Source organism: Spermophilus citellus, assembly GCF_964194105.1.
Source record: "Spermophilus citellus genome assembly, chromosome: 10".
Taxonomy (NCBI): domain Eukaryota; kingdom Metazoa; phylum Chordata; class Mammalia; order Rodentia; family Sciuridae; genus Spermophilus; species Spermophilus citellus.
The window spans coordinates 41,170,410-41,193,093 of record NC_138197.1 but is presented as its reverse complement, the minus strand read 5'-3'; the positions used below and the strand labels follow the sequence as shown (position 1 = coordinate 41,193,093).

Here is a 22,684-nt window from a genome sequence, read left to right as displayed (position 1 = left end):
GTTATATATGACAGCAGAATGTATTACAATTCTTATTACATAATAGAGCACAATTTTTCATATCTCTGGTTGTATACACAGTATATTCACATCAATTTGCATCTTCATACATGCACTTTGGATAATAATCATCATCACATTCCACCATCATTAATTACCCCATGCTCCCTCCTTTCCCCTCCAATCCCTCTCCCTTATCTAGAGTTCATCTATTCCTCCCATGCTTCCCCTCCCTACCCCACTATGAGTCAGCCTCCTTATATCAAAGAAAACATTCGGCATTTGGTTTTTTGGGATTGGCTATCTTCACTTAGCATTATCTTCTCTAACTCCATCCATTTACCTGCAAATGCCATGATTTTATTCTATTTTATTGCTGAGTAATATTCCATTGTGTATATATGCCACATTTTTTAATCCATTCATCTATTGAAATTTTTACCCCTCACACATCAGATAGAGAGAGCACTAATCACTATGGTATATAAAGAACTCAAAAGCTAATCACCAAAAAAATCAAATAACCCAATCAATAAATGGCAAGGACCTGAAGAGACACTCCTTCAAGCATTTTATATTTAGCTGGAAATATAAGTTCAATATTCACAAAATAATTGCTTAACAATACAAAACAGTGCTTACTAGAGTTCTAAAGTATACTGCATAATTACACACTTTAGAACTTCAGAAAAACACACAACATACAGTGTAGTTCAATATGTCATATATATTGCATATTATAAAATTGTACATTCTAGAAATTTGGGGAAAAAATAATTCATTTGCTCTGAATCGTGGATGCAAAGCTTCAAAGAAGGAGGAGGTAATATTTGAGATTTACGTGGAGTGGTCATGAGCAGTTAGATTCAGTTATTCAATATTTGCTTAACAGCCAAAGGATCAAAATGATAATGATGGCAATAATGCTTTTTTTGCCCGGGTCTTTTATTAAGCATGTACTGTGAAGTAAAAACTGCTAGATATCACACATCTTTTCCAACCCTTCCAGCAATTTTGAAGATCAGTATCATCCCTTTTTGATAGATGAAAAAATGAAGACTCAGAGAAATAAAACCATTTAGCCCAAGGCCACATTGACAGGAGGAGTTGGCACTGGGATGCCTACCTGAGACTCAGCTCTTGCCTCAGCAGGGCTCCTGTGGATGCTGCATGGACTCTTTTCAGAATGAACAGCCTTAGGGCAGAATGCCTTCTTAGTGTATTGTAGCCTCTACGAAATATCTGTGCCCAAAAAAGGTCAGGTTCATGGCAAAGGCCTTGCCCCATGAAAGAGTTGCCAAGAATTTACCTTTTAGCTGTATCCTTGCAATGGCTGGAAAATACTTTAAAAGGTTTAATGATTTCTCTAAAAACTCTAAAGCAGGTTTCCAAGATCTGTTGATTTCATTAGGCATTGCAGTGTTTACGAGCTGTTACCATGACAGGCCCCTTCTTGTACCAGTATATTAGACGTGGAAGAGGGAGTCTCAGTATATAACCCACCGTCATCAGCATGGACTGGAAGTGGAGTGTCTGCCATTTTAACTCTCTTAAAGGAACCTCTTCAGTTTTCCCATCTGATAACACATGTGAACAATGACCTGCAACAGAAGAAGGGTCATTTGGGGTAGACCACTGCCCTGATCATGATGCTAAAATATTTTAGGAGACCCTATCAGTTTCCCTTGAACTTACTGAAAGTTCATAGTTATATCATTAAAATGATGTCTAAATAATTTCTAATTTTTTTTGAGGTCAGGGACTACTTTGAAAATTTGATGAAATTATGAATGCTCTCCCCTCCCCCAACAGTAGCACATAGGTTACACATATACACACTGCTTCTGCAGTATTTGGGAGCTTGAATATCTCCAATATCTTTGCTTATAGTCCTGCATTAAGAAAAATTGTGAGGGCATGCCAGGCTCAGCTCAGCAGGCACAAAATGTCATGCCAGGCTAATAATGTCTTCCCTGAAATTGTGAGAAATGGGAAGCATCAGATAGACCCGGAATTTATAATTTTTAAATCCTTCTTGTTTCAAGTAATATATTCTGCATATGTTATTTTTTAATTGTTCCTTCATTAGAACATAAACTCCACAGGACAGCAGAGAGTTTGTCTGTCTGCTGTGTACATCAGTGCCTGGAACAGTAGCTGGAAGAAAAGAAGTCATCGCAGATATATCAAATGAATAAATGTGCCCCCTCCAGAGGGCTAGCAGCTAGGAAAATCTACTACCTTCTATGTATATTAATATATGTTTCTGTTTATAATAAAATTATGTACTTCATTTCAAGGGCCATATTCTATCTATATATTGTTGAAATTAATGTTCATTTCTTAAACAGATTTGTTTGAATAGTTCTAAACATTTTGATATAAATACAAATACTGAAATATTAGTACAAACAAGCATTTATTATTGACAATATCATAGAATGAGTATGACTTAGGTGCTTAAAAACTTTTTTCCTCACGTGATTTAAATATGGTCTTGGCAACTTGTTCCCATTTAATTGTCTCATAAATCATTTCCTCAGATATGGTATAAAACCAAATTTAGCACTTGTGAAATTGTCCCAGATTCTGAGTTAGAACACTATGAATTAATGAAGTCACATTTTATTTTGTAATCTGCATCCCTAGTTTTGATCAAAGGGAGTGCTTCAGCTTTTGTTTGATTTGAAGGAAAAATTAGGAAAAAAAAACTAAAACAAACAACACTTTATTGTTTGTGGTGCAATATGAAGCTACATCTTGAAATTATAACCTATAAAACTCCAAAAATTTGTTTGAGGACAAATTTTTAAATTTAGCACCAAGTATATGCACTTAACATTCATAATTTCCACTCTGCGTTCACTGCCAGCACACTTTCAACATGGCTGGCTGATGAAGAAGCTGGCAGGCACCTAGGAGGAACAGAAGTTGGTGAAACAAAGTAAAGCTATTTGAATTCATTACTGCTGGTTTTAGACTGCTTGCCTCACTAAGCTTAAGCACTGGAGTGACTTGATTTTCAGACATATCTGCACAATTATTCATAATTCTCGTTTGCTATAGGCTCCATCCCCTTGCATGTACATTCATGCATATTAGGTCACATGGGCTCCCACATGTGCCATTAATTGGCAAGAATGCTGCTCAGAGTTGGCTGATCAAGAGATAGGCAGTGCAAAGGAACAGGATTTGAGACAGCCCAGGGTTTCCTCTTCAAGTAGGTTTAAAACACTTTTTTTTTCTCACTAACTTCCTTCCTGTTTTAACTGCCAGTACTCAGAAGTCAGAGTTGAGAGACAGAGGCACCCCGGACAGAGACGTGAAGCACTGAATGTGAGTTGAAATGCCTCGGGGTGGGGAGACTACAGGTGGGTGCAGAGCGATGTAGGAAGTCACTGAGTTAAGCCACTGCCCTCCACAGTTAGATTTTGGGAGGGGCTTGGGGGGTGGCATTCTTTTTTAACACAAACTTTATGATAAGAAAGCGCTAAAGCTGCTGCTGGAACAGTTCTGCAGAGAAGAGGAAGTCAGAGCAGGAGTGGTAAGGATGACTCAGGGGAGACAGTTGTGGAGGGAGGGGAGATGCAATCCTGAATGTTCTGGAGAAGGGCCATGAAGATACCTGCTGGGGAGTGCCTGGAGGAGTCTCCTGCAAGGCAGGAGCAGGCATTTGGCCAAGCTCAGAAACCGAAAGCCTGTAGATACAAACTGATATGGACTATTGGTGGAAGGTGGGTTGTGCTGGGGTAGAGATGTGTGGTTTCCTGTTTTTAAGCAGACAGTGTAAAGAAACTGGTTGAAAAGAGAAAGAAAAAAAAAATGGTTCAGAGCTGTCAAACACTAAACTGTTTTCCATTAAAGATCTGACTGGTGGTATGAGAGAAATGCACAATGAAGTCCTACCTTAAAGTACAAGGGGAAGTGCCGTAGAACACACTTACTTACTCATCTGTCACACAGTGATAGAATTTCTACCAGTAACAAAAACTGTGGGTTAAATTCCTGTAGAGGGATGGGCAGAAAGATGTTTACTGTTACTGCCAAAAATAAAATAGCCCCTTACTTGGAGAGAACTCAAAGCAAACATGGAAGATGCCAAGCAATTTATTAAAGAAACAGGTTCTAAAAGAATTCAAGTGGGCCTGGCTACGACAGTGGACCTCAGGTCTTTAAACTGTGAAGGTCTCAAGTTTGGCTGCCATTAGAAGTGCTAGACTTGACCTCAAGTACTTTCTTCCCAACTTTTCAGGTGGCATGTTCTATAAATACAGTCCATGATGGAACTCTAGACTCAGGGTAATTTGTTGCAGGTATCTGATAAACCCTGAGCAGTTCTTCATTCAGGATGAGGGAGGTAGACCCTCACTTGGTGGTCTTCACATGGACACCAAGAGCCATTGCCAGGAGGTCTTTCATCCTGAGTCTTCATTGCAGGGATGATCAAGCAAGGGAAATCAAGGGTTTTATGGTGACCTGTTGGGTGGAGGTCCAGTCACCAAAGATGTCATTAACCTTGCCTTTTCCTTTTGTTCAATTTATAAGGAAATGTCCTTCCTAATACCAAATATAGCACATATTTAGTAACAAGATCAACTTATTATTTTGTGAGATGTGTGTACTTCAGAGAACAGAACAATTCATTGTCCTTCTATGCCAGGCAGATCAAACCCATGAGGAATAACCGTGTATTAGCCAACCAATCTCTGGCCGACATCTTTCAGGAACTGGAATTTAGTCCTTCCTTGTTTTGGAGAACATGAGTGTTTGTCCCTAGGGAAATTTGCACTGAGCAACATTAAGATTCTGTCTTCCCTGGGAGCTCAGAACAGCAAAGTTATTCTGAGAGAAGTTTATGGGAACACAATATATTAGAAACTTTGGCTAACAGTAAGAGAGAAGCCCTGGGAATAAAAATGAAGCAGATAGAAAAGAGAACCAATGCTTGTTCAGTACCTTTTATGTGCCAGGCCTAGTATTAGGTATATTCAAATTATTATCCTGAGAGGACAGGGGAAGAATATTGAGGCTCAGACATGTTCAGACATGGCTTCACTAAAGTCACATAATGGTACCAAAAAGAAAAGGAAAAAAAATCAATAGCTACCATACCTCAGAACAGCATTTAGAAATATCCAGTGGAATAGTCTTCTCTAATTCCATGTTCTGAGTGTCCCTGTTCCTAGATAATGTTACCGTTACCTAGGATGTTGGAGACCTACAGAGGCAGGCCCTGGGTTTTATTGCTTCTGAAACATCTTCAACATCCATCTTTCCATAAGCACTTACTAAGTCTGGTTCCCACAGCCAGACCTGGTAAAATTCATTTGGGTTTCCTCCAAGAGTCTAGTACTCTCAGTACACAAGGTCATAAAAAATTGTTTTTGAATAGTAACATTTCATGCTTAATTTAAAACTTCCGTGAATATATTGAGTCATTGAAGTAGATAAACTTTTGCCTAGTAGTGGCTTCCTTAATGCATCATTTTTTAAAGGATTATTTAAAATAAAACTCATGAAAGAGTGGTGGGAATTCAGAAATGCTTAATGGTTCTATTAGTTCTCATTCCTTCTGCAAAAAAAAAGAAAAGAAAGGCCAGGTTAAAAGAAGAGCATATTATGAACACTCAGAAAGAAATAATCTACTGTTTCTCTCATGAAGAAGAATGTTAATTCTACTTCTATAAATTTGTAGCCTCATCTGGATTAATTATAAAGTTTATTGCATCTAACAAGGTATGCTCCTCTCAGGCACTGCTGTGCTTCTTCTTATCTGGTTTTGAAGGTTTGGCTGTTCATGGGGCTGAGCTAATAAGAGCACAGAGAACAGAGGGAGTCCCCCATATCGCTAGAAACCCTGAGAGGCCAGGGTGGATTCCAGAACCCAGCACCTTCTGGTGTCCTTAGTAATAACAGATTTGAAACTCCCAAATGCACCAAATTGCCAGGCAGGCAGCAGAGCAGTCAAATCCTGGACCAGCTCTGAAATGGTGACACTCTTTCCGAGATGGTCCAGCTCTCTGTGACCTGCTTGCTCTATCTTTGGGGGAAGACATAACCTAGCCAACACAGAGTGGAGACACCATGTTAACGGGCATGCTGAGACTTGTGTAGAAACTTCTCTGATGGAAATCCCCTACTTCTGGTACTTCCACATCTCTCTCCTCTCTGGCCACTCCCCTTCTCTCTCTCTCTCCCTCTCCTTCTTATCCTTCCTCTCCCTTCCTCATCTCTCTCTCACTCCGCTCCTCCCTCTCTATGTCTCTTATCTTTTCCTTTTCCACCTCATATTTTAAAACTCTAGTCTAGCTGGGCAGGGTGGCACATGCCTGTAACTCCAGCAGCTCAGGAAGCTGAAGCAGGAGGATTCCGTGACCAAACCCAGCCTCAGCAACAACTAGGCACTAAGCAAATCAGTGAGACCCTATCTCTAAATAATATACAAAATAGGGCTGAGGATGTGGCTCAGTGGCTCAGTGCCCGAGTTCAATCCCCTGTACCAAAAAACAAAACAAACAAACAAAAAAATACCACCTCTGATCTATGTGTCTAGATGCATAATCTAGCATAGCACACTCCAACAGACCCAGCTTTGGGAGGACTGGAGCTAAGTGTTGCTCCAGTGCCCTAAGGAATTGTTTCCATTGGCTGGTGCTGAAGTCCACGGACGTTTCTCATCATTCAGAGTGACTTCTGGCTTCAATTAGGCAAGGGAACAATAAGTGAAATCTAAAATTAAATTATGTGGAAGTTTTCAAAAGAAAAAAGAATAGCTATAGTCCAATTTTAAGTTTGGTTCTGTTTATAAACAGTCCTTGCAATGCCCATAACTTCTTGCCTCTTCCCCACAGCTCAAAGAAGCAGAATCTGGTTTTGAGGAGGAAGGTATGGACCTGGTCAGCTTCTGTCTGGGGTAAAAGCTTTTGGTACCTAGGCCATCAGTTCCCAGCATCACTGAAGCTATGCCACAAAACAGCACTGGGGCAGGGGAAGAGAGAAGAAAAGGGAATTAATATTTGTTGAGCATCTACCATTGACCAGTACAGTCCTAAATTTTTCTTTTTTTCTTCAACCTTTCAAAGTGACAAGGAAGGATTATTATTCCTACTTTGCTGGTGAGGGTAAAACTCAGGCTTACTGGGGTTAATAACTTGCTTAAGTCCTGTAATAAGTCAGAGCCAGGATTTGGATCCATGGTCTACCTGACTCTAAGTCCATGTTCCATCACATATGAAGGTCATGCTTCTCTAAGTTACCCAGGTGATTTGTTTCATGTGAACCCAGGAGTTTACCTCGACTCACCTGGAGCTGTGTTAATAGACCAGAGAAGCGTGCTCCATCCTAAGATCAGGTATATGCTCAAGTGTGCTTCGCTTCCACTGTCTTCACACTTTCACTGTATCTGCAAGCAAAAACATCAGTTTTTATTATGTTATATGCATGCCATGAGCATCCTGATTCAATTTAGCATTTTAATGGAGCTTGAAAAGATTAAATCCCCAACTCAGCACATCTAAAACTTGATATTGCTTTGCTGAATGGCAGGCATGAGGGGGGAGGGGAGAGGATGCCACTGTGAAAATCCACCTGTGTCAGCCTGTGTGGAATAGAGATGTCTGGTGACAGAGAGCCATGTGTGCTTTGGGGCCTGACAGAGTCCACATCAGCCTCATTAAACATATATTTGACTAATTCTCCATTTCACTTTTTGTGGGTAAAGAACCAAAGTACAAAAACAAACACACTAAAACCAACCCCACTTTGTGGAGTAGTGGGTGAGGAAAGTAAGAAAAGCCCAACCAGAATCAGAATATTCTACACTGATGGGCTGGGTTCTCCACAACCTCTTCACTTCCGCTTTTCTTTTGTAATTTCACAGTGTTCTTTAAACTAGGGAGCTTGAGGGCCATTGAATTAAGAAGGGGTCTCCGGATCTTCTAATGCAACAATTTAATTTTGCAGAGCACAAAACTGGAGACCCAGAGAGGTTAAGAATCTTGCAGTAGGCAATGCAGGAATATAGTTGCACTGAAACCATCTCAATATTGACACTTCCCTGCTTTGTTAAAGCTGTTCCTGCAGAGTTTGCAAAGAAATATTTACCACTGCTTGTGCACCCCCAGGTAGATTCCCAAGAAGACTAACAAGCTCTAATTTTACCATGACTTCTTAGTCAAGACAATTGAAGCAGCAAACCATAGTGCCTACAAGTCAGACAACCTGGTCTCAGACATTAATTCTGTCCCTTATATGACCTATCTTCTTGGGCAGTGATTTAACCTGAATTTTAGTTTCCTGATCTGTAAGAAAACGAAGGTGCACACAGAATTGTCATGAGAACTAAATGAGATAATACTTAAGAAAGCACTTATTAATATCAATAATAAAATTGGTTGTTCTTTAGATGATGGGATTGGAAATCAACCTGTTGAATTTGCATAAAACTCCTAATCTTACTTCAGCAAATACCTGTAAAATGAGAGGCTAAAAAGGGAAAATCTTTGTTTGTCATTAAATATATAGACATATTGTTTAGGAAATCATTGTTAAACCAAATACTTTGGGAGAATTAAGGTTACCCAGAGATAATGATATTGCACTATGCTTTTCTACTCTATTCATAATGTTTGCTAAAAGAATACATTTTAGGTTCTCCTGTTATCAAAGCGGTGGCAGGGGATAGCCATGTGACATGGATATTAATTTGCTTGACTCTTAATGTTTTTCCTATCTGTGTTTATTTCAAAACATTATGCTAAAGCACCTCAAATATACAAAATAAAATTTTAAATTAGTTTTAAGAAAGTATTTATGTATTCCAGATATTAATCTCTTGTTAAATATATTACAAATATTTCATCCTGACAGCTTAAACCACTCCTCTTTTTACTACGTATTAGTACTTATGAATAGAAATTTAAAATTTTTATGTAGTTGAAATATTCAATATTGTGTTCTGTCCCAGATTCTAATTTTGAACAGTCTACCTTGCAACACGGTGATGCTACAATGAAATAATGCATTTAAAGCACTTACCACTAAATTGTTAAGTTAGGAGCTCATCATAAGAGTTCAGTTAACTATCTACTGTTATTATATTGTATCCTTTATTATGCAAAGAGATGTTGGATGAAAGAAAAGAAGGTTTACATCTGTGAAAAAATAAAATTAAATTAAATCTTTGAATGTAGCCTCTTTATGGAAATTGCATAAATGTTAAAAAATAAAACAGAATAGATATTCTCTTATTTACATGAGTGAGACAATATAATTAAGTTTCTGGTAACTTAGCTGACACATGACTGCAGGTCAAGAAAAATCAGCATAAACAGGTTTAGAAAAGAAAGCATAGATATGTGATATAATTCCCTGAGTCCCAAGCTGAGAATAAAATCCATAATGGTTGGATATTTGCTCAAGGATTTACTACTAGAGATCCAGAACCAAACTTGTGCAATAATATGGCCAATTTAATGAGGAGAAAAATCATCCAAAATAAATAGGTTGACCACAGTATTCTAATGGGCTCTCCCTGGGCACCTGTGCTTTTTGCCTGGTGTGATGGCTACACTCCCTGAGACCCAGTTGTCACCATATCTTCTTCTACACATCCAACATTTTGGATGGATGGACATGATCATGAGTTTGAGGCTGTATGTGCCAATGATCTAGCTGGCTGGACCTCCTGGGGAAGCAAACTTCCCTGCTAACACTTAACTGTCTGCTTCATTTTTCCAGGGGATTACATTTCAAGGTCATGTTCCTAATCTAGAGAACTTGGGCTCCTGTAAAGTCTATAAAGGATTTTGGAGTCCATGACCCCTGGATCATTTGCACAATTTCATGAGTTTGTTCTTTTTTTCCCTTGAGATAAGGACCATAATGTTTATCAGATTTTTAGAGATCTATAATACCCCAAAAGATTAAGAACCATCAATCAAACCAAGAGGGCCTTTTCAGTATGGTTGGATAGCTCAGCTTTCCGCTCCTCCATTCCATCAAGTATCATAAACATCAGTATGTGCTAAAGTGCAATGTCTTGTAAACAAGAGGTGCTTACCAACTAGTTGTGATCTCAATTTTGTTTCAAAAGTCTTTCTCCAAGAACTGCTTTTCCAGTTTTTTATTTGTTGTATTAATACATTTTCATGTTTTTCTAATCAGCTTTCCACAGTAAGCTAGTTTTAGATCACATGGCCTCATATTTCTTTTTCTTATACTGTAATTAGACCAAATTATTTTAAAATGTGGTCCCAAATTTCCTCCTCTTGACAGTACCAAGTTCATACAGTAACCCCTCATTACCCTTCATTCTTCAATGTCTTTGAAAAAAATTATTTCTCATCTTTATGAAACAATTATGTTTGCAATGAATCAGGAAAGTGCAGAACTGACAAAATATTAGATTTAATAAGATAATAGATACATTGACTTCCCAATGGTCACACAGTTAGCAAATATTCCACTAGACCCAATCTATCACACTAGACCAGATCGATTTCTATCTCTGTCTCTCCCCACTACCCCTCATTCATCCTGCCTTTAAAACTGAGATCTGAGGCTGCAGAATTTCAATTCCCTGCAGGTTAGTGAAGTCACCTTGAGCTACTGAGTGTCATGTCACCATCTGATACTCAGGCATTAAGCATTGACTTATTAGAAATAAGCAATATATTCCAGAAAGGCCTGTCCATGGCAGCTGAGGTGCCCTCTTTACTGTAAATAGCCTTCCTGATGCCCTGTCAGCAGACTTATCCTGGGGCCTCCACTGGGTTAGCTGTTAGTCTCCTAGGCCCCCAGAAGTGAATCTGTCTCATCTGAATAGTCTTATCCGGTTTGTTCTTCATCTGCCCCTTAATGATCGATTATCCTTAAACTACCCACAACTACAACATCCACACACTGCATTCTCCTCCTCCTCCTCCTCTTCTTCCTCCTCCTCCTCCTCCTTCTCCTTCTCTTCCTCTTCCTCCTCCTCCTCCTTCTCCTCTTCCTCTTCCTCCTCCTCCTCCTCCTCCTCCTCCTCCTCCTCCTTCTCCTCTTCCTCTTCCTCCTCCTCCTCCTTCTCCTTCTCCTCTTCCTCCTCCTCCTCCTCCTCCTCCTTCTCCTTCTCCTCTTCCTCTTCCTCTTCCTCCTCCTCCTCCTTTTTCCAACCCTGAGTGTAGCTTGGAATATGAGTTCGATTAGTCGCTATGTTTTTCTGTTGGTCTCTGGAGGCTCAGGTTTGAGTGATGCTTGCTCTTCAGTTGAGACTGGAGTTGCCAAGGGAACAGGCCTACAGGCTTCCTTCCTACAGGAAGTGGACCTGGCATTGCAACACTCCTTTCAGACTAATCTAGGCTCGCTCCTTCCTTCCTTCCTTCCTTCCTTCCTTCCTTCCTTCCTTCCTCTTTCTTTTTGTGCTGTTGAAATTGATCTTGTTGGCCTCACTTCCAAACCATCTTGCTTCCCATCGCCAATGACAGTGACTGACATTCAAAACCACAACTGATTTTGGACGAAAATATTTTCACTTTCAAGAACTTTACAAAGAAATGTGCAGTGTCTCTCAGGTAAGATATGATGGATACAGTCTTAAAATGTGTTCCTTAAGAGGAATGAAGGCTTTACCCACAGGCTGGAAGTGAGTTTCCCTCCAGATGACTGAAGGAAGCCAGATTTCCTTGTCCAGCTATCTCCCTGACAACCAGACATCTTGCCACCACTCAGAGGCCCTTAAGTTCCTCCAGTAGGATTTTTCCTCTTATTGAGGACATGGCAGCTCACATCCAGCTATGTGAACGCAGGCAATTCTCTTAACTTCTGGATCTCAATTTTTTTTAATGATAGGATAGACTAGATCACCTCTAAGATTCGTGTCAGCTCTGAAAATCTGTGACTACATATGCTCTCAGTCATTAACACCCATACATAGGTTTAGTAGGTATTCTTTTAGTGTTTTAACATAAAACAAGTCAATGTAAGAAATGATAAAGGAAGAAACATTCCAGGGTCTACCCAGATGGGGTCTGAGAGAAAAATCACTGGAAACTTGGGAAGGCCAGGAAGGGACTTAAGAATAAGTGGGTCGGGAAAGGGGAGGCAAATGGATGGGCACTAAAAACAAACTTACACTTAAAATTTTGTCCAGGGGAATTCAAGACTCCTTTGCTATTTTGTGGCAAGTAAAAAGAACAGAAGGGCTTTAGATCTAAAACCTGATGAGTCAAATCAGTGAAAATGTATACAATGCCTGAACTGTCCAAACGTTGTTGGAGATTTAAGAAAAACATAGAACCTGGTGCCCATTCTCAAGACTTATTAACAATGCTGGGGAGCGGGGAACTATCCATACACTTCAAGCAGGCATTACAAAGGTCCACAGTTCCTCATGAGTCACCTTTGAGTGTTGCAGGCTTTCAGGAAAGAGTTAGTTAATGGGAAGAAGCCAACCATTTCTTTGGTGGGTACTCTGCCTATCTCTTTAAATCACTGTAACTGCAGGTGTGCATACAGGGAGCTTTGACACTAGAAAGCCCATCTGGATTGGAAAGACTGGTCATTCCTGTATCTATTTGAATCAGGCTATTTATTATTATTAGGGGAACATTTGTGCTATGTTTTCTTCAGTTGTATTGTATTGTTCACAGATCATTTATTTCTTGACAGTTGTATTCAATGAATAGGAGAAACTCTTTGCAGTAAAGAAAAATCAGGAGGGTCAGAGAAATGACTAGAATACAATCTTATTTATGAAACATAATGAGATTGAGTTAGGAACAAATCTGGAAAATCGCTGCTAATTTCAGAGGTCCACTAGGATAAGGAAGGTGCTAGCAGCAGCTTCTCAAACATCTTCCATATCCAGTGGCTTTGGCTAAAGGACTTTCATCTTCTCTCTTCTAGATCAAGATGACTGAAAAGGACCCAGAGCCACAGCTGGATGATGGTGACGATGAGCTAGACAGCAAGCTCAATTATAAGCCTCCACCTCAGAAATCCCTGAAGGAGCTTCAGGAGATGGATAAAGATGATGAAAGTCTAACTAAGTACAAGAAAACGCTGCTGGGAGACGGTCCTGTGATAGCAGGTGTGTGTGCACAGGGAGGGGGCAGGTGGATGGCCCCAGGTGGGACATGCACTGCAGCCACTCAAGAGCAGAGGCAAAGGAAAGAGGACCAACTGCAGGGTTAGGTGGGTGAGGCACAATTTATACATGCTCAATAAAGCTATAGACTGTAGAATTAAGTCTTCACAGGAGATAGGCTGTAAATCAGCAATGAGATCAGTAAAAATCACACATAGAGAGGATTTAGAAAGAGTTCCAGACTCCCCCTTAGAATTGCATTCCCCTCTCTCCATTATCTCTCACATTTTCTCTCTTTCCCTTGCTCAGTCCTTTTCTGACCATTCATCTCTTCCACATACACAATGGCAGGATTTGACAGGGCCCAAAGACATGAACATGCTATGCCCAAATGGGCAGAACAGCTGACCTAAAGCCACTCGTGAAATACACGATGTTGTTCTTTAAGATGAGCCTGCAATGCCTGGAGCAGAGCTAGCATCACTGCGATTTATAAGGCCATTGAGACCAAGCATGGTGAATCTGTCACTGCTACTCCTCCAGATAGAGAACCATTTTTTTCTTTATATTTGGTCTCTTCTGTTTGAAATGCACACACACTATACACATATATCTTCTCTGTGCTTATTTTTTTTTTATCTTGCAGACCCAACAGTCCCCAATGTCACTGTTACCCGACTTACCCTCGTTTGTGACAGTGCACCAGGACCCATCACTATGGATCTTACCGGTAAGTGGACACGTATATCTGTACTGTTCAGAAGGACCTAAAATATCACAGGGAAAATCTAGTCTTTGTTCCCTGTCCTCGTTGAAGAAGATCCTAGTGAGGTGACTCCCAGAGTTGTACATGCTAGGGACCAGTTCGTAGATCAATACTGGTAGAATACACAATATTTACCATATTTGATGACAAAAAAAAACCAACTTTAACTCAGTTTAACTGAAGGAGTTGTAGGTAGACAGAGACCCTTGATGTAGTTCCTTGTATGATATTTACTTCAGATGTTTATTTCCCCATGATAACAGGAAAATTACTATTCATTTAAAAAAGACTACAGATGAAAATATTAAGAAGCAAGCTATATGCTTCTGGAGTTATAATGTTTACACACTCTAAACACCAAGGAAAGTATTAATGTTACATCAGCAATAAAACTTACCTGAAGGTCTCCTGAACAGAGTTAGAAATCCCACTGTTAAATACTTTATAATCAAGCTTAGGGCTTTCATTCTGGTTATATCAGCAGCTTTCCTGCAAAATATGTACAAATAAAGAGGTGATTTTCTTTCACCAGTTGTGACTAAGAGTCAAGTCCTTTTCTGAGTCTGAGGTCTTAAGGAGATGGGGAGAGATTGGCAAGCTGAGTGTTAAGAGGGAAAAGGGCACCTGGGGGGCGATGAGCAAATGTCCCAGAACCAGACATTGGAGGCAGTAAAGGCAGATCTTGGATGAAAAAGAAATTACTGCCATATTCAAAATTTGGACTCTGGTGAGGCAAAGCAAAGCAAGACTCTGGAACAGTGGGCTTGGCAGCGAGGAACTTCCCTCTGACAGGACAGATCGACTCTTTACCTTATATGGACTGTTTTGTCAGAAGGAGGAAATCAGAGGCTGAGAAGACACTTCCTGTTCAACTGAAATCATTAGAGCAGACGCACAGGCACACATTCAAAGACCTCCAGGCTACAGCATCTCCGCCCCCCCCCCCAGAAACTTGCTGTCTCTCACCAGGACTCAGACCTCTTCCTGTACAAAATTATGCAATGTTACCAGGTACAACGGTCACTTTGCAAGATAAAGTCTGAGTTAGCACTAAGAGAAGCCGATCGAGAGGGCCTGATGATATTGCAGAGGAAGTTTGGTCTCTGTCCCCTTTTCCTGCAGAGAAGACCCAAATTTGGTTTCCTATCATGAGGAAGCTGCAGATCTGCATGGCAGAGGTATTATACTTTTCATAATGAAGTACACACACAGAGCTGTACAACACACACACACACACCCACACACACACACACACACCCTGAATGTCAAATTATACCTCAGGAAAAGAACACAGCACAATTACCTCCTTAACCAGAGTACAGGTATTAGGGATAGATTCCAGTTATTTGAAGCCTGAGACATTTACAACTGAAGTGCTCTTCCTTAAAGAAAAATGAGGTTATAAAAGCAAATACAAAAGCAATTGCCAAAGTGAATATCTATTTAGAATGATAAAAAAGAATCAAAAGAAGCAGTTTTTAAAAGCTAGAAAATGCCACACACATTACCAAATCTATAAAAACACAATAGCTTACATGAACATATTTTTCTTATAGCTTTATTTGAGGGGTAGGAGCAAATATTTTAATCATCTCTAGGTCAGATTACATATATGTTTATAACAACTTTCAATAGAATAAAAGATGACTCAGATTTTCTCTGTGATGGTTTAAACATTTTATTATTGACAATTAGAAAGGATTTACCTTCATCAGTTGAAGTCAAAATATTTGGGAAAAATTATCTTTATAACTCATTACTGATAACATTATATATATTTAGCATCGTCATTAAACTCAGAGGGAAAGTCTCCACCAAGATTCTTTTGTAACTGAACTGTAAGATTTTGCACAGGATCGGATCTCAAATGCTCTTTGAAACTGAGGTCCCTGTGGATCATGTTGCTCCGATAAGCCCCACAAATGGCTCTGATGCTTAGATTCATTCATCTCTTTCTGCAGCTGCTTTTGAGGAGACTAAATTCTTTCTAAATCTTTTTTTTTCACAGGGGATCTTGAAGCCCTCAAAAAAGAAACCTTTGTGCTAAAGGAAGGTATTGAATACAGAGTCAAAATCAACTTCAAAGTAAGTATCTTTCCCTGTGTATTTCTACAGGGTTTTAATCATCCCTATAATCAATTACTAAATTCCTTGCATTATCACATTGGCATACTTTTGGTTTGTCTCCCACTCTATCTCCTGACCTGGGTCTGGAAAGTTCTCTTCTCAGCTCTGAGCCCTACCTGTATAGACCCACCCTAGCTTCATGCCTTTTTGTAGCCAGGATGCTTCGAAGCCAAAGGCTCCCTCACTCTGTGAACTCCTAACACACCCATGAGCTGCATGCTGCTACACACTGTACTACTTGTGACATTTCTTCCTTGCGCAACCTAAGCTCCTGGAGGCAGGGTGAAATTGTATACCCTTTCTTTCCAATATTTCACACAAAGCTCTCTAAATGGTATCTATAATGAGAAAAAAGACAAATAAATGGATCAACAGATAGAAAAATGGAATAGATAAAGCCTTAGTTCTAATGGCTCAATGATGAGACAAATCTAGAGAGTGTTTTCTTTGCTAAATATCTGAAAATTGCCATTGCAGTTGCAGAGCACGTGACCAAGTATGAGCAAAACTAAATAAGGGATGAACTGACACCTAACGAATAGGGCATAAATTCCAACGAGGAACCACAAACACAAGAAAAATAGCCTTGACTCTGAAAACAAATAAGTCAGAAATGCACTGTTTGGCTTCATAGTCTGTGTTTGCCTTGGCTGCCCTGTATTCCCCGCTCAGTCATATTCTCCAGGGAATGGGCTCCACCAAGACTTCATCTGCTCTCTCTACTTGCATTCTGGGCCTTTCTTTCCCCTAGGTACAGGATACTATTCAGGGTGGATGAAGATTACTCTCCACCAATAAAAATAGGCCTGAGAATTATTTCATTTGGGAAATATTTTTCTTGACCTGTACTCTGTAATTGGCACTGAACTGTGGATTTCTGTTTTCGGTCATATTATTTATTACTAGAGCACCTAGGGGTTTGATAAAGCATTGTATTCAAAACACCTAGAATGAGTTACACATCAGTGCAATTTTTAATCATTTATGCTATTGCATTGTCAATTTAGTAAGCCAGTTTTCAGCAAATGAAATATGGCAGGTAAAGATTTCCCTTGTCCCTAATAGGAGAAAAACTACTCTCTGGTCAGATTCTACCATTAAATTTTTTTTAATTAAAAAGAAAAGGCTCTGTGTGACCCACACAAAACCTGCCTGTGGTCTGTCCCAGCATGAAGCTACAGTTACAGGAAATACCAGATCAAACTTGAAAATAATTGAAAAGCAATTTAAATCTTTACTGAGGTCTCTTGAAAGATTTCCAAGGAAATCTGCGTGTATAATACCACTAACACATCCTAAAATCCTCTTTCATTCCATCAGTTGCTCTCAAGGCTCTTCTATTTTTTTTTATTTATTTATTTTTTGCCTGAACTTTATAATACTCTAAAAACGTGGCCTACTGTGGTTCTAGTGGTGAAACTATAGTAGCCAACACGTAAAGGGAGCCATAATTATTGTTGGGGAAAAATTATTTGGTGATGTCTTAATTCTTCATGTCACTTGTTACCCAAGCCCTCTGGCTAATGACTCCATGTCCACTCTGATTTGTTTGTATAGACATGACCACTGTATGAAATTAGCAGACAACCCAGTTCAGTCCCAGGTAAAATGAGTCATGGAAAAACAAAGTGCTGGGCTGTCTATGTTTTCATTCTGCTTTAGGGAATGTTCTTTGAAAGTCTTGGGGAAAGCAGCAGTATCTAAGATAACACCTGACAAGGACGGACACCCCAAATGCTTGCCTGATGCAAGTGGACTTCCTCCATTACTTACAGGAAAGGATGAGTCCATGTAGCTCATCATCTCACTCCCACTCCAGACTCAGTTAAATGGTCGTCATGACCATCTCCCAGACCTGGTTTTCCATTACCACTTTTCTCCTTGTCATTTGTTTTTCATATGCTAAGTGGGTCACTCTGAGGTGATGGTTTTAAGATATTTACAAAATATTTCCCATTGGTATTTTCATAACCTTTCCTGAGACAAGGAAGGTCTTTTGGTTGGTAATATTGAGAAAGGGGAGCTCAAGACTATTAGACCATTGAGGAAGGAGGAATATGATGAAGAATAATGGAACAATGTTTTAATTAACCACCCCCCTCTCCTCCAAACCAATAAAAGTGACAGTATTGAATGCTTAAACTTGGATTGGCAACTTTGAATCTTGTGATCTCTTCTCTCCAATTTCTGCCTTGCAATCACACTAAGTAATTATAGGAATACTCATTCTGATTAAATCTTTAGTTTTTTCATCCTCAGAGAAGACAGTTAGGCAGGATCAGTAGGAAAGAGGAGGAAAAGTGAAAGCCTGTTTTTAATATGAATTAAAGAATGGAATTATGGATCCTTCCCACTAACAGGTGAACAAGGATATTGTGTCAGGCCTGAAGTATGTCCAGCACACCTACCGGACTGGGCTTAAAGGTAAGGAATCCAGACTTTATACTATCTCAATCTGCTTCTCTCTGATTATTAACAAATTTTAGTAATAGACTCTTATAAGAATCTGAGAAAAGCTGTGGAGGCCCGCCCTATGAAAAGGCACACAATACCTCTGACCTAGGCATTATTGGCAAGGTCAACATTTGGGATATCTAGTTTAGATAGGGTCAGCCATTGACCTTCAACACTCAGCCTCTGGAATTCAGCTCCATTATTCATATGGGAAAAGTAGCCAAATTATGTTTGCATGAGATAAAGGACATAAAAATACTCACAAAAGTAAAATAGAAAATCCTAGATGAAAAACTCAAGTGTCAGAGAAATGCAAGGCAGGAAAGGCCTATGTGTGTTGGGAGCAGGATCGTGGAAGGCAGTGTTCAATTTTCTTTTTTTTTTCTTTTTTTTTTATTGGTTGTTCAAAACATTACAAAGCTCATGATATATCATCTTTCATACATTTGATTCAAGTGGGTTATGAACTCCCATTTTTACCCCAAATACAAATTGCAGAATAACATCGGTTACACACTCATATTTTTACATAATGGCATATTAGTGACTGTTGTATTCTGCTACCTTTCCTATCCCCTACTATCCCCCCCTCCCCTCCCCTCCCATCTTCCCTCTCTACCTCATCTGCTGTCGTTCAATTCTCTCCCTTGTTCCCCCCTTTCCCCTCCCAACCTCTTATATGTTATTTTGTGTAACATTGAGGGTCTCCTACCATTTCCATATGATTTCCCTTCTCTCTCCCTTTCTCTCCCCCCACTCGTCTCTGTTTAATGTTGATCTTTTCCTCATGTTTTCCTCCCTGTTCTGTTCTTAGTTGCTCTCTTTATATCAAAGAAGACATTTGGCATTTGTTTTTTAAGGATTGGCTAGCTTCGCTTAGCATAATCTGCTCTAGTGCCATCCATTTCCCTGCAAATTCCATGATTTTGTCATTTTTAAGTGCTGCGTAATACTCCATTGTGTATAAATGCCACATTTTTTTTTATCCATTCATCTATTGAAGGGCATCTAGGTTGGTTCCACAGTCTAGTTATTGTGAATTGTGCCACTATGATCATTGATGTGGCAGTATCCCTGTAGTACGCTCTTTTAAGATCCTCAGGGAATAGTCCGAGAAGGGCGATAGCAGGGTCAAATGGTGGATCCATTCCCAGCTTTCCCAGGAATCTCCATACTGCTTTCCAAATTGGCCGCACCAATTTGCAGTCCCACCGGCAATGTACAAGTGTACCCTTTTCCCCACATCCTCGCCAGCTCTTGTTGTTGTTTGACTTCAGAATGGCTGCCAATCTTACTGGAGTGAGATGGTATCTTAGGGTGGTTTTGATTTGCATTTCTCTGACTGCTAGCGATGGTGAGCATTTTTTCATGTTCTTGTTGATTGATTGTATGTCCTCCTCTGAGAAGTGTCTGTTTAGGTCCTTGGCCCATTTGTTGATTGGGTTATTTGTTATCTTATTGTCTAATTTTTTGAGTTCTTTGTATACTCTGGATATTAGGGCTCTATCTGAAGTGTGAGGAGTAAAAATTTGTTCCCAGGATGTAGGCTCTCTATTTACCTCTCTTATTGTTTCTCTTGCTGAGAAAAAACGTTTTAGTTTAAGTAAGTCAATCTTTATAGGGTTGAGAAAAGCTATCTAAGTGAAAAAAAATATTATAACCATGTTATTTATTCTGTTGTTATTCTTGACATGCATCAGGAACTCGCCTTCAGTTGTCTTTGATTAATATGGGTTCAGAGGAAAAGATGGGAAAGTGACAGAAGCACTTTCACAGTTCCTTTCTGCTCCAGACTCTCTTCCCCACAGGGGGGAAACAGTACTGCACAGGCTAATCCCACAAATTAACAAACAATGGAGCAGGGAGATGTGGATAAATTCACTTGACAGCAGAACCGATCAATTACTCAAATCCCCGAGAAAACTGTTGACCAGTAAGAGACTACTTGGCATCTGGGTTGGTTCCACAGTCTAGCTATTGTGAATTGTGCTGCTATGAACATCGATGTGGCAGTGTCCCTGTAGCATGCTCTTTTAAGGTCTTCAGGGAATAGTCCGAGAAGGGCAATAGATGGGGTAGAGAGAGAAGATGGGAGGGGAGGGGAGGGGGGATAGTAGGGGATAGGAAAGGTAGCAGAATACAACAGTCACTAATATGGCATTATGTAAAATTGTGGATGCGTAACTGACGTGATTCTGCAATCTGCATTTGGGGTAAAATTGGGAGTTCATAACCCATGTCAATCTAATGTATGAAATATAATATGTCAAGAGCTTTGTAATGTTGTGAACAACCAATAAAAAAAATGTAAAAAAAAAAAAAAAAAAAGAGACTACTTGGACTTTCCTACTCCTGAATTCATGAATCAATAGTTCAATTTCCTATTCCCTTTTAGCATAGAAAACCATGTTGATTCACTTTGGCAAGAGGTAGATTTTGTGTCTGTAGCTGTTCCTGCAAATATATTAACGCTTAAAGGGCCAGTTATATACTACCTGTGAAGCTCCTTGCCTTTATTTATACTTTCTAATCCAGTTATTCACCCATAAATAAATTTGTTTAGCTATTTTCATCATTTGCCACAATGCTTCATTTTTTACCAACTTGCTGATTTTTTCCTTCCATCAAATTATTGCATCCATGAATTCTGCCTATTCTGATCACCACCTGTTGTAATATCTCCTCCAGTTAATATGTTCATAGAATGATAGCTTGTAGACAACAGTCCTTAAAGTTTTGTTATATAGAGAAATAGAGGCCCAAAACATTATGTGACTTAGGTAGTTGCAATGCTGAGACCAGACCTGAGGTAATCTGCTACATAAAAAGAGCCTGGATTCCCAAATTTCCTGATAATCAGAATGAGCCGTGATGCTTTTATCAAACACTGATTCTTGGAACCCACAGCAGGTTACTGAACCACAGTCTTTGGGAGAGAGACAAAGGAAACTGTTATTGAAAGTCCCTTTAATAAAAAAAGAAATGTGAAGAAAAACAAGATGCTCCAGGTAAAACTGATATTCAGCCAGGCTTGGAAACTATTGTTCTTGGCTTCCTCTAATAGAGGCTGTGCACCAAATTCCCTAATTTGTAGTGTGTGTTTTTCTTCTAGCACACTCTTACCCTCGTGAACTTTTCTTTCTTCCTAGTGGATAAAGCAACATTTATGGTTGGCAGCTATGGGCCTCGGCCAGAGGAGTATGAATTCCTCACCCCGACTGAGGAGGCGCCCAAGGGCATGCTGGCCAGGGGCACATACCACAACAAGTCCTTCTTCACCGATGACGACAAGCAAGACCACCTCACCTGGGAGTGGAACCTGTCCATTAAGAAGGATTGGACAGAATGAGTGCATCTGCCCATCCCTCAACCTCCCCTTGCCACCCAGAATCCTCCTAGTCACAAGGGTACCCTGTCCCTCCTCCCTCCTGTTCACAGCTAGATTCCTTCTCCAACATCACCCACATTTCCACATTGATGAACCTCATCCCACCCTTGCCCTTGAGGCTTAATACTCAGGCTTACCCTGCCTGCTTCCTCGGACCCCCAGTCAGAGCCAGTTCTTTCAAATTCTCCATCTCCTTTAATGTTTCCCTCTCTTCTTCCTGTCTGAGCAACTAGAGGCCAGGAAATTGGCAAACTACCATGAACAGTCCTTTTGCCTTAGGTTTAGTAGCTCATTCCAATTCCTGGATTCTTTGGTGGTTGCTGCTGGCTCAATGCCCTGTCACATGCCCTGCCAGTTGGGGTTCTTCTTTTGTGGGAGATACTGTAAACAACACAAGAGAGTAAGAATAAAACAACTACTTTTTGTTCTGACTGAGACCCTCATTTCCCTGATTTCTTCTATCAAACAAATATGGTAACCAAAGGGTTCACATTCCAGTTTTCCTGAGGAATGGGGTTGGGATCCACAGTTCTGGGAGTATTTACATCCTTGGGAATGGATGACTATAGAACATTGGGTAATGAGCGTTCAGAATACAGATGGTGAAAACTTTGAATTTGAGTTCTTTCATAATATTTACTTATGGGAGTTTCTCCTAAGCTTGAGACCTATATATCACAAGGCCTGTGGAAATTTTATCTTGGATTTCCCATAGGCACTTGTGGGCCAAACCAAACATAGTTTCTCTCATGCTTAGGACTTTTCAGTAGGTTCCCGTCACCTACAAAATGAAGCCAATACTCGGGTGCTTTGCTTATCGTAGAAAGAATTATTGAAAGCATGTCCCAGCATGCCTTTCTGCCCACAATTATTTTTCCCTTCC

The 22,684-nt window shown here is 39.9% G+C and overlaps 1 protein-coding gene across 3 annotated transcripts; it reads left to right on the top strand.

Annotated features, from left to right (window-relative positions):
• The first annotated feature begins 3,184 nt into the window (after positions 1 to 3,184).
• Positions 3,185 to 22,236, top strand: ARHGDIB (Rho GDP dissociation inhibitor beta). 3 transcript variants are annotated; one of them, XM_081311017.1, is made up of 7 exons: positions 3,285 to 3,336; positions 6,852 to 6,885; positions 12,886 to 13,069; positions 13,713 to 13,796; positions 15,841 to 15,917; positions 18,320 to 18,383; positions 21,563 to 22,236. In XM_081311017.1, exons 3-7 carry the CDS (start codon positions 12,892 to 12,894, stop codon positions 21,760 to 21,762), a joined length of 603 nt encoding a protein of 200 aa, XP_081167143.1. In that variant the 5' UTR covers positions 3,285 to 3,336; positions 6,852 to 6,885; positions 12,886 to 12,891; the 3' UTR covers positions 21,763 to 22,236. The 3 variants fall into 3 exon arrangements, with proteins under 3 accessions (XP_081167142.1, XP_081167143.1, XP_081167144.1); XM_081311016.1 differs by lacking the exon at positions 6,852 to 6,885 and having other exon boundaries at positions 3,185 to 3,336; XM_081311018.1 differs by lacking the exons at positions 3,285 to 3,336; positions 6,852 to 6,885 and adding an exon at positions 3,526 to 3,544.
• Positions 22,237 to 22,684: the final 448 nt, after the last annotated feature.

What these genes read in the sequence shown, in the direction of transcription:
- ARHGDIB (XM_081311016.1), top strand. Translation starts at nt 12,892, where the DNA reads ATGACTGAAAAGGACCCAGAGCCACAGCTGGATGATGGTGACGATGAG. An exon ending in CATCACTATGGATCTTACCG is followed by an intron (nt 13,797 to 15,840) that starts GTAAGTGGACAC and finishes TTTTTTTCACAG; the next exon opens with GGGATCTTGAAGCCCTCAAA. An exon ending in CTACCGGACTGGGCTTAAAG is followed by an intron (nt 18,384 to 21,562) that starts GTAAGGAATCCA and finishes CTTTCTTCCTAG; the next exon opens with TGGATAAAGCAACATTTATG.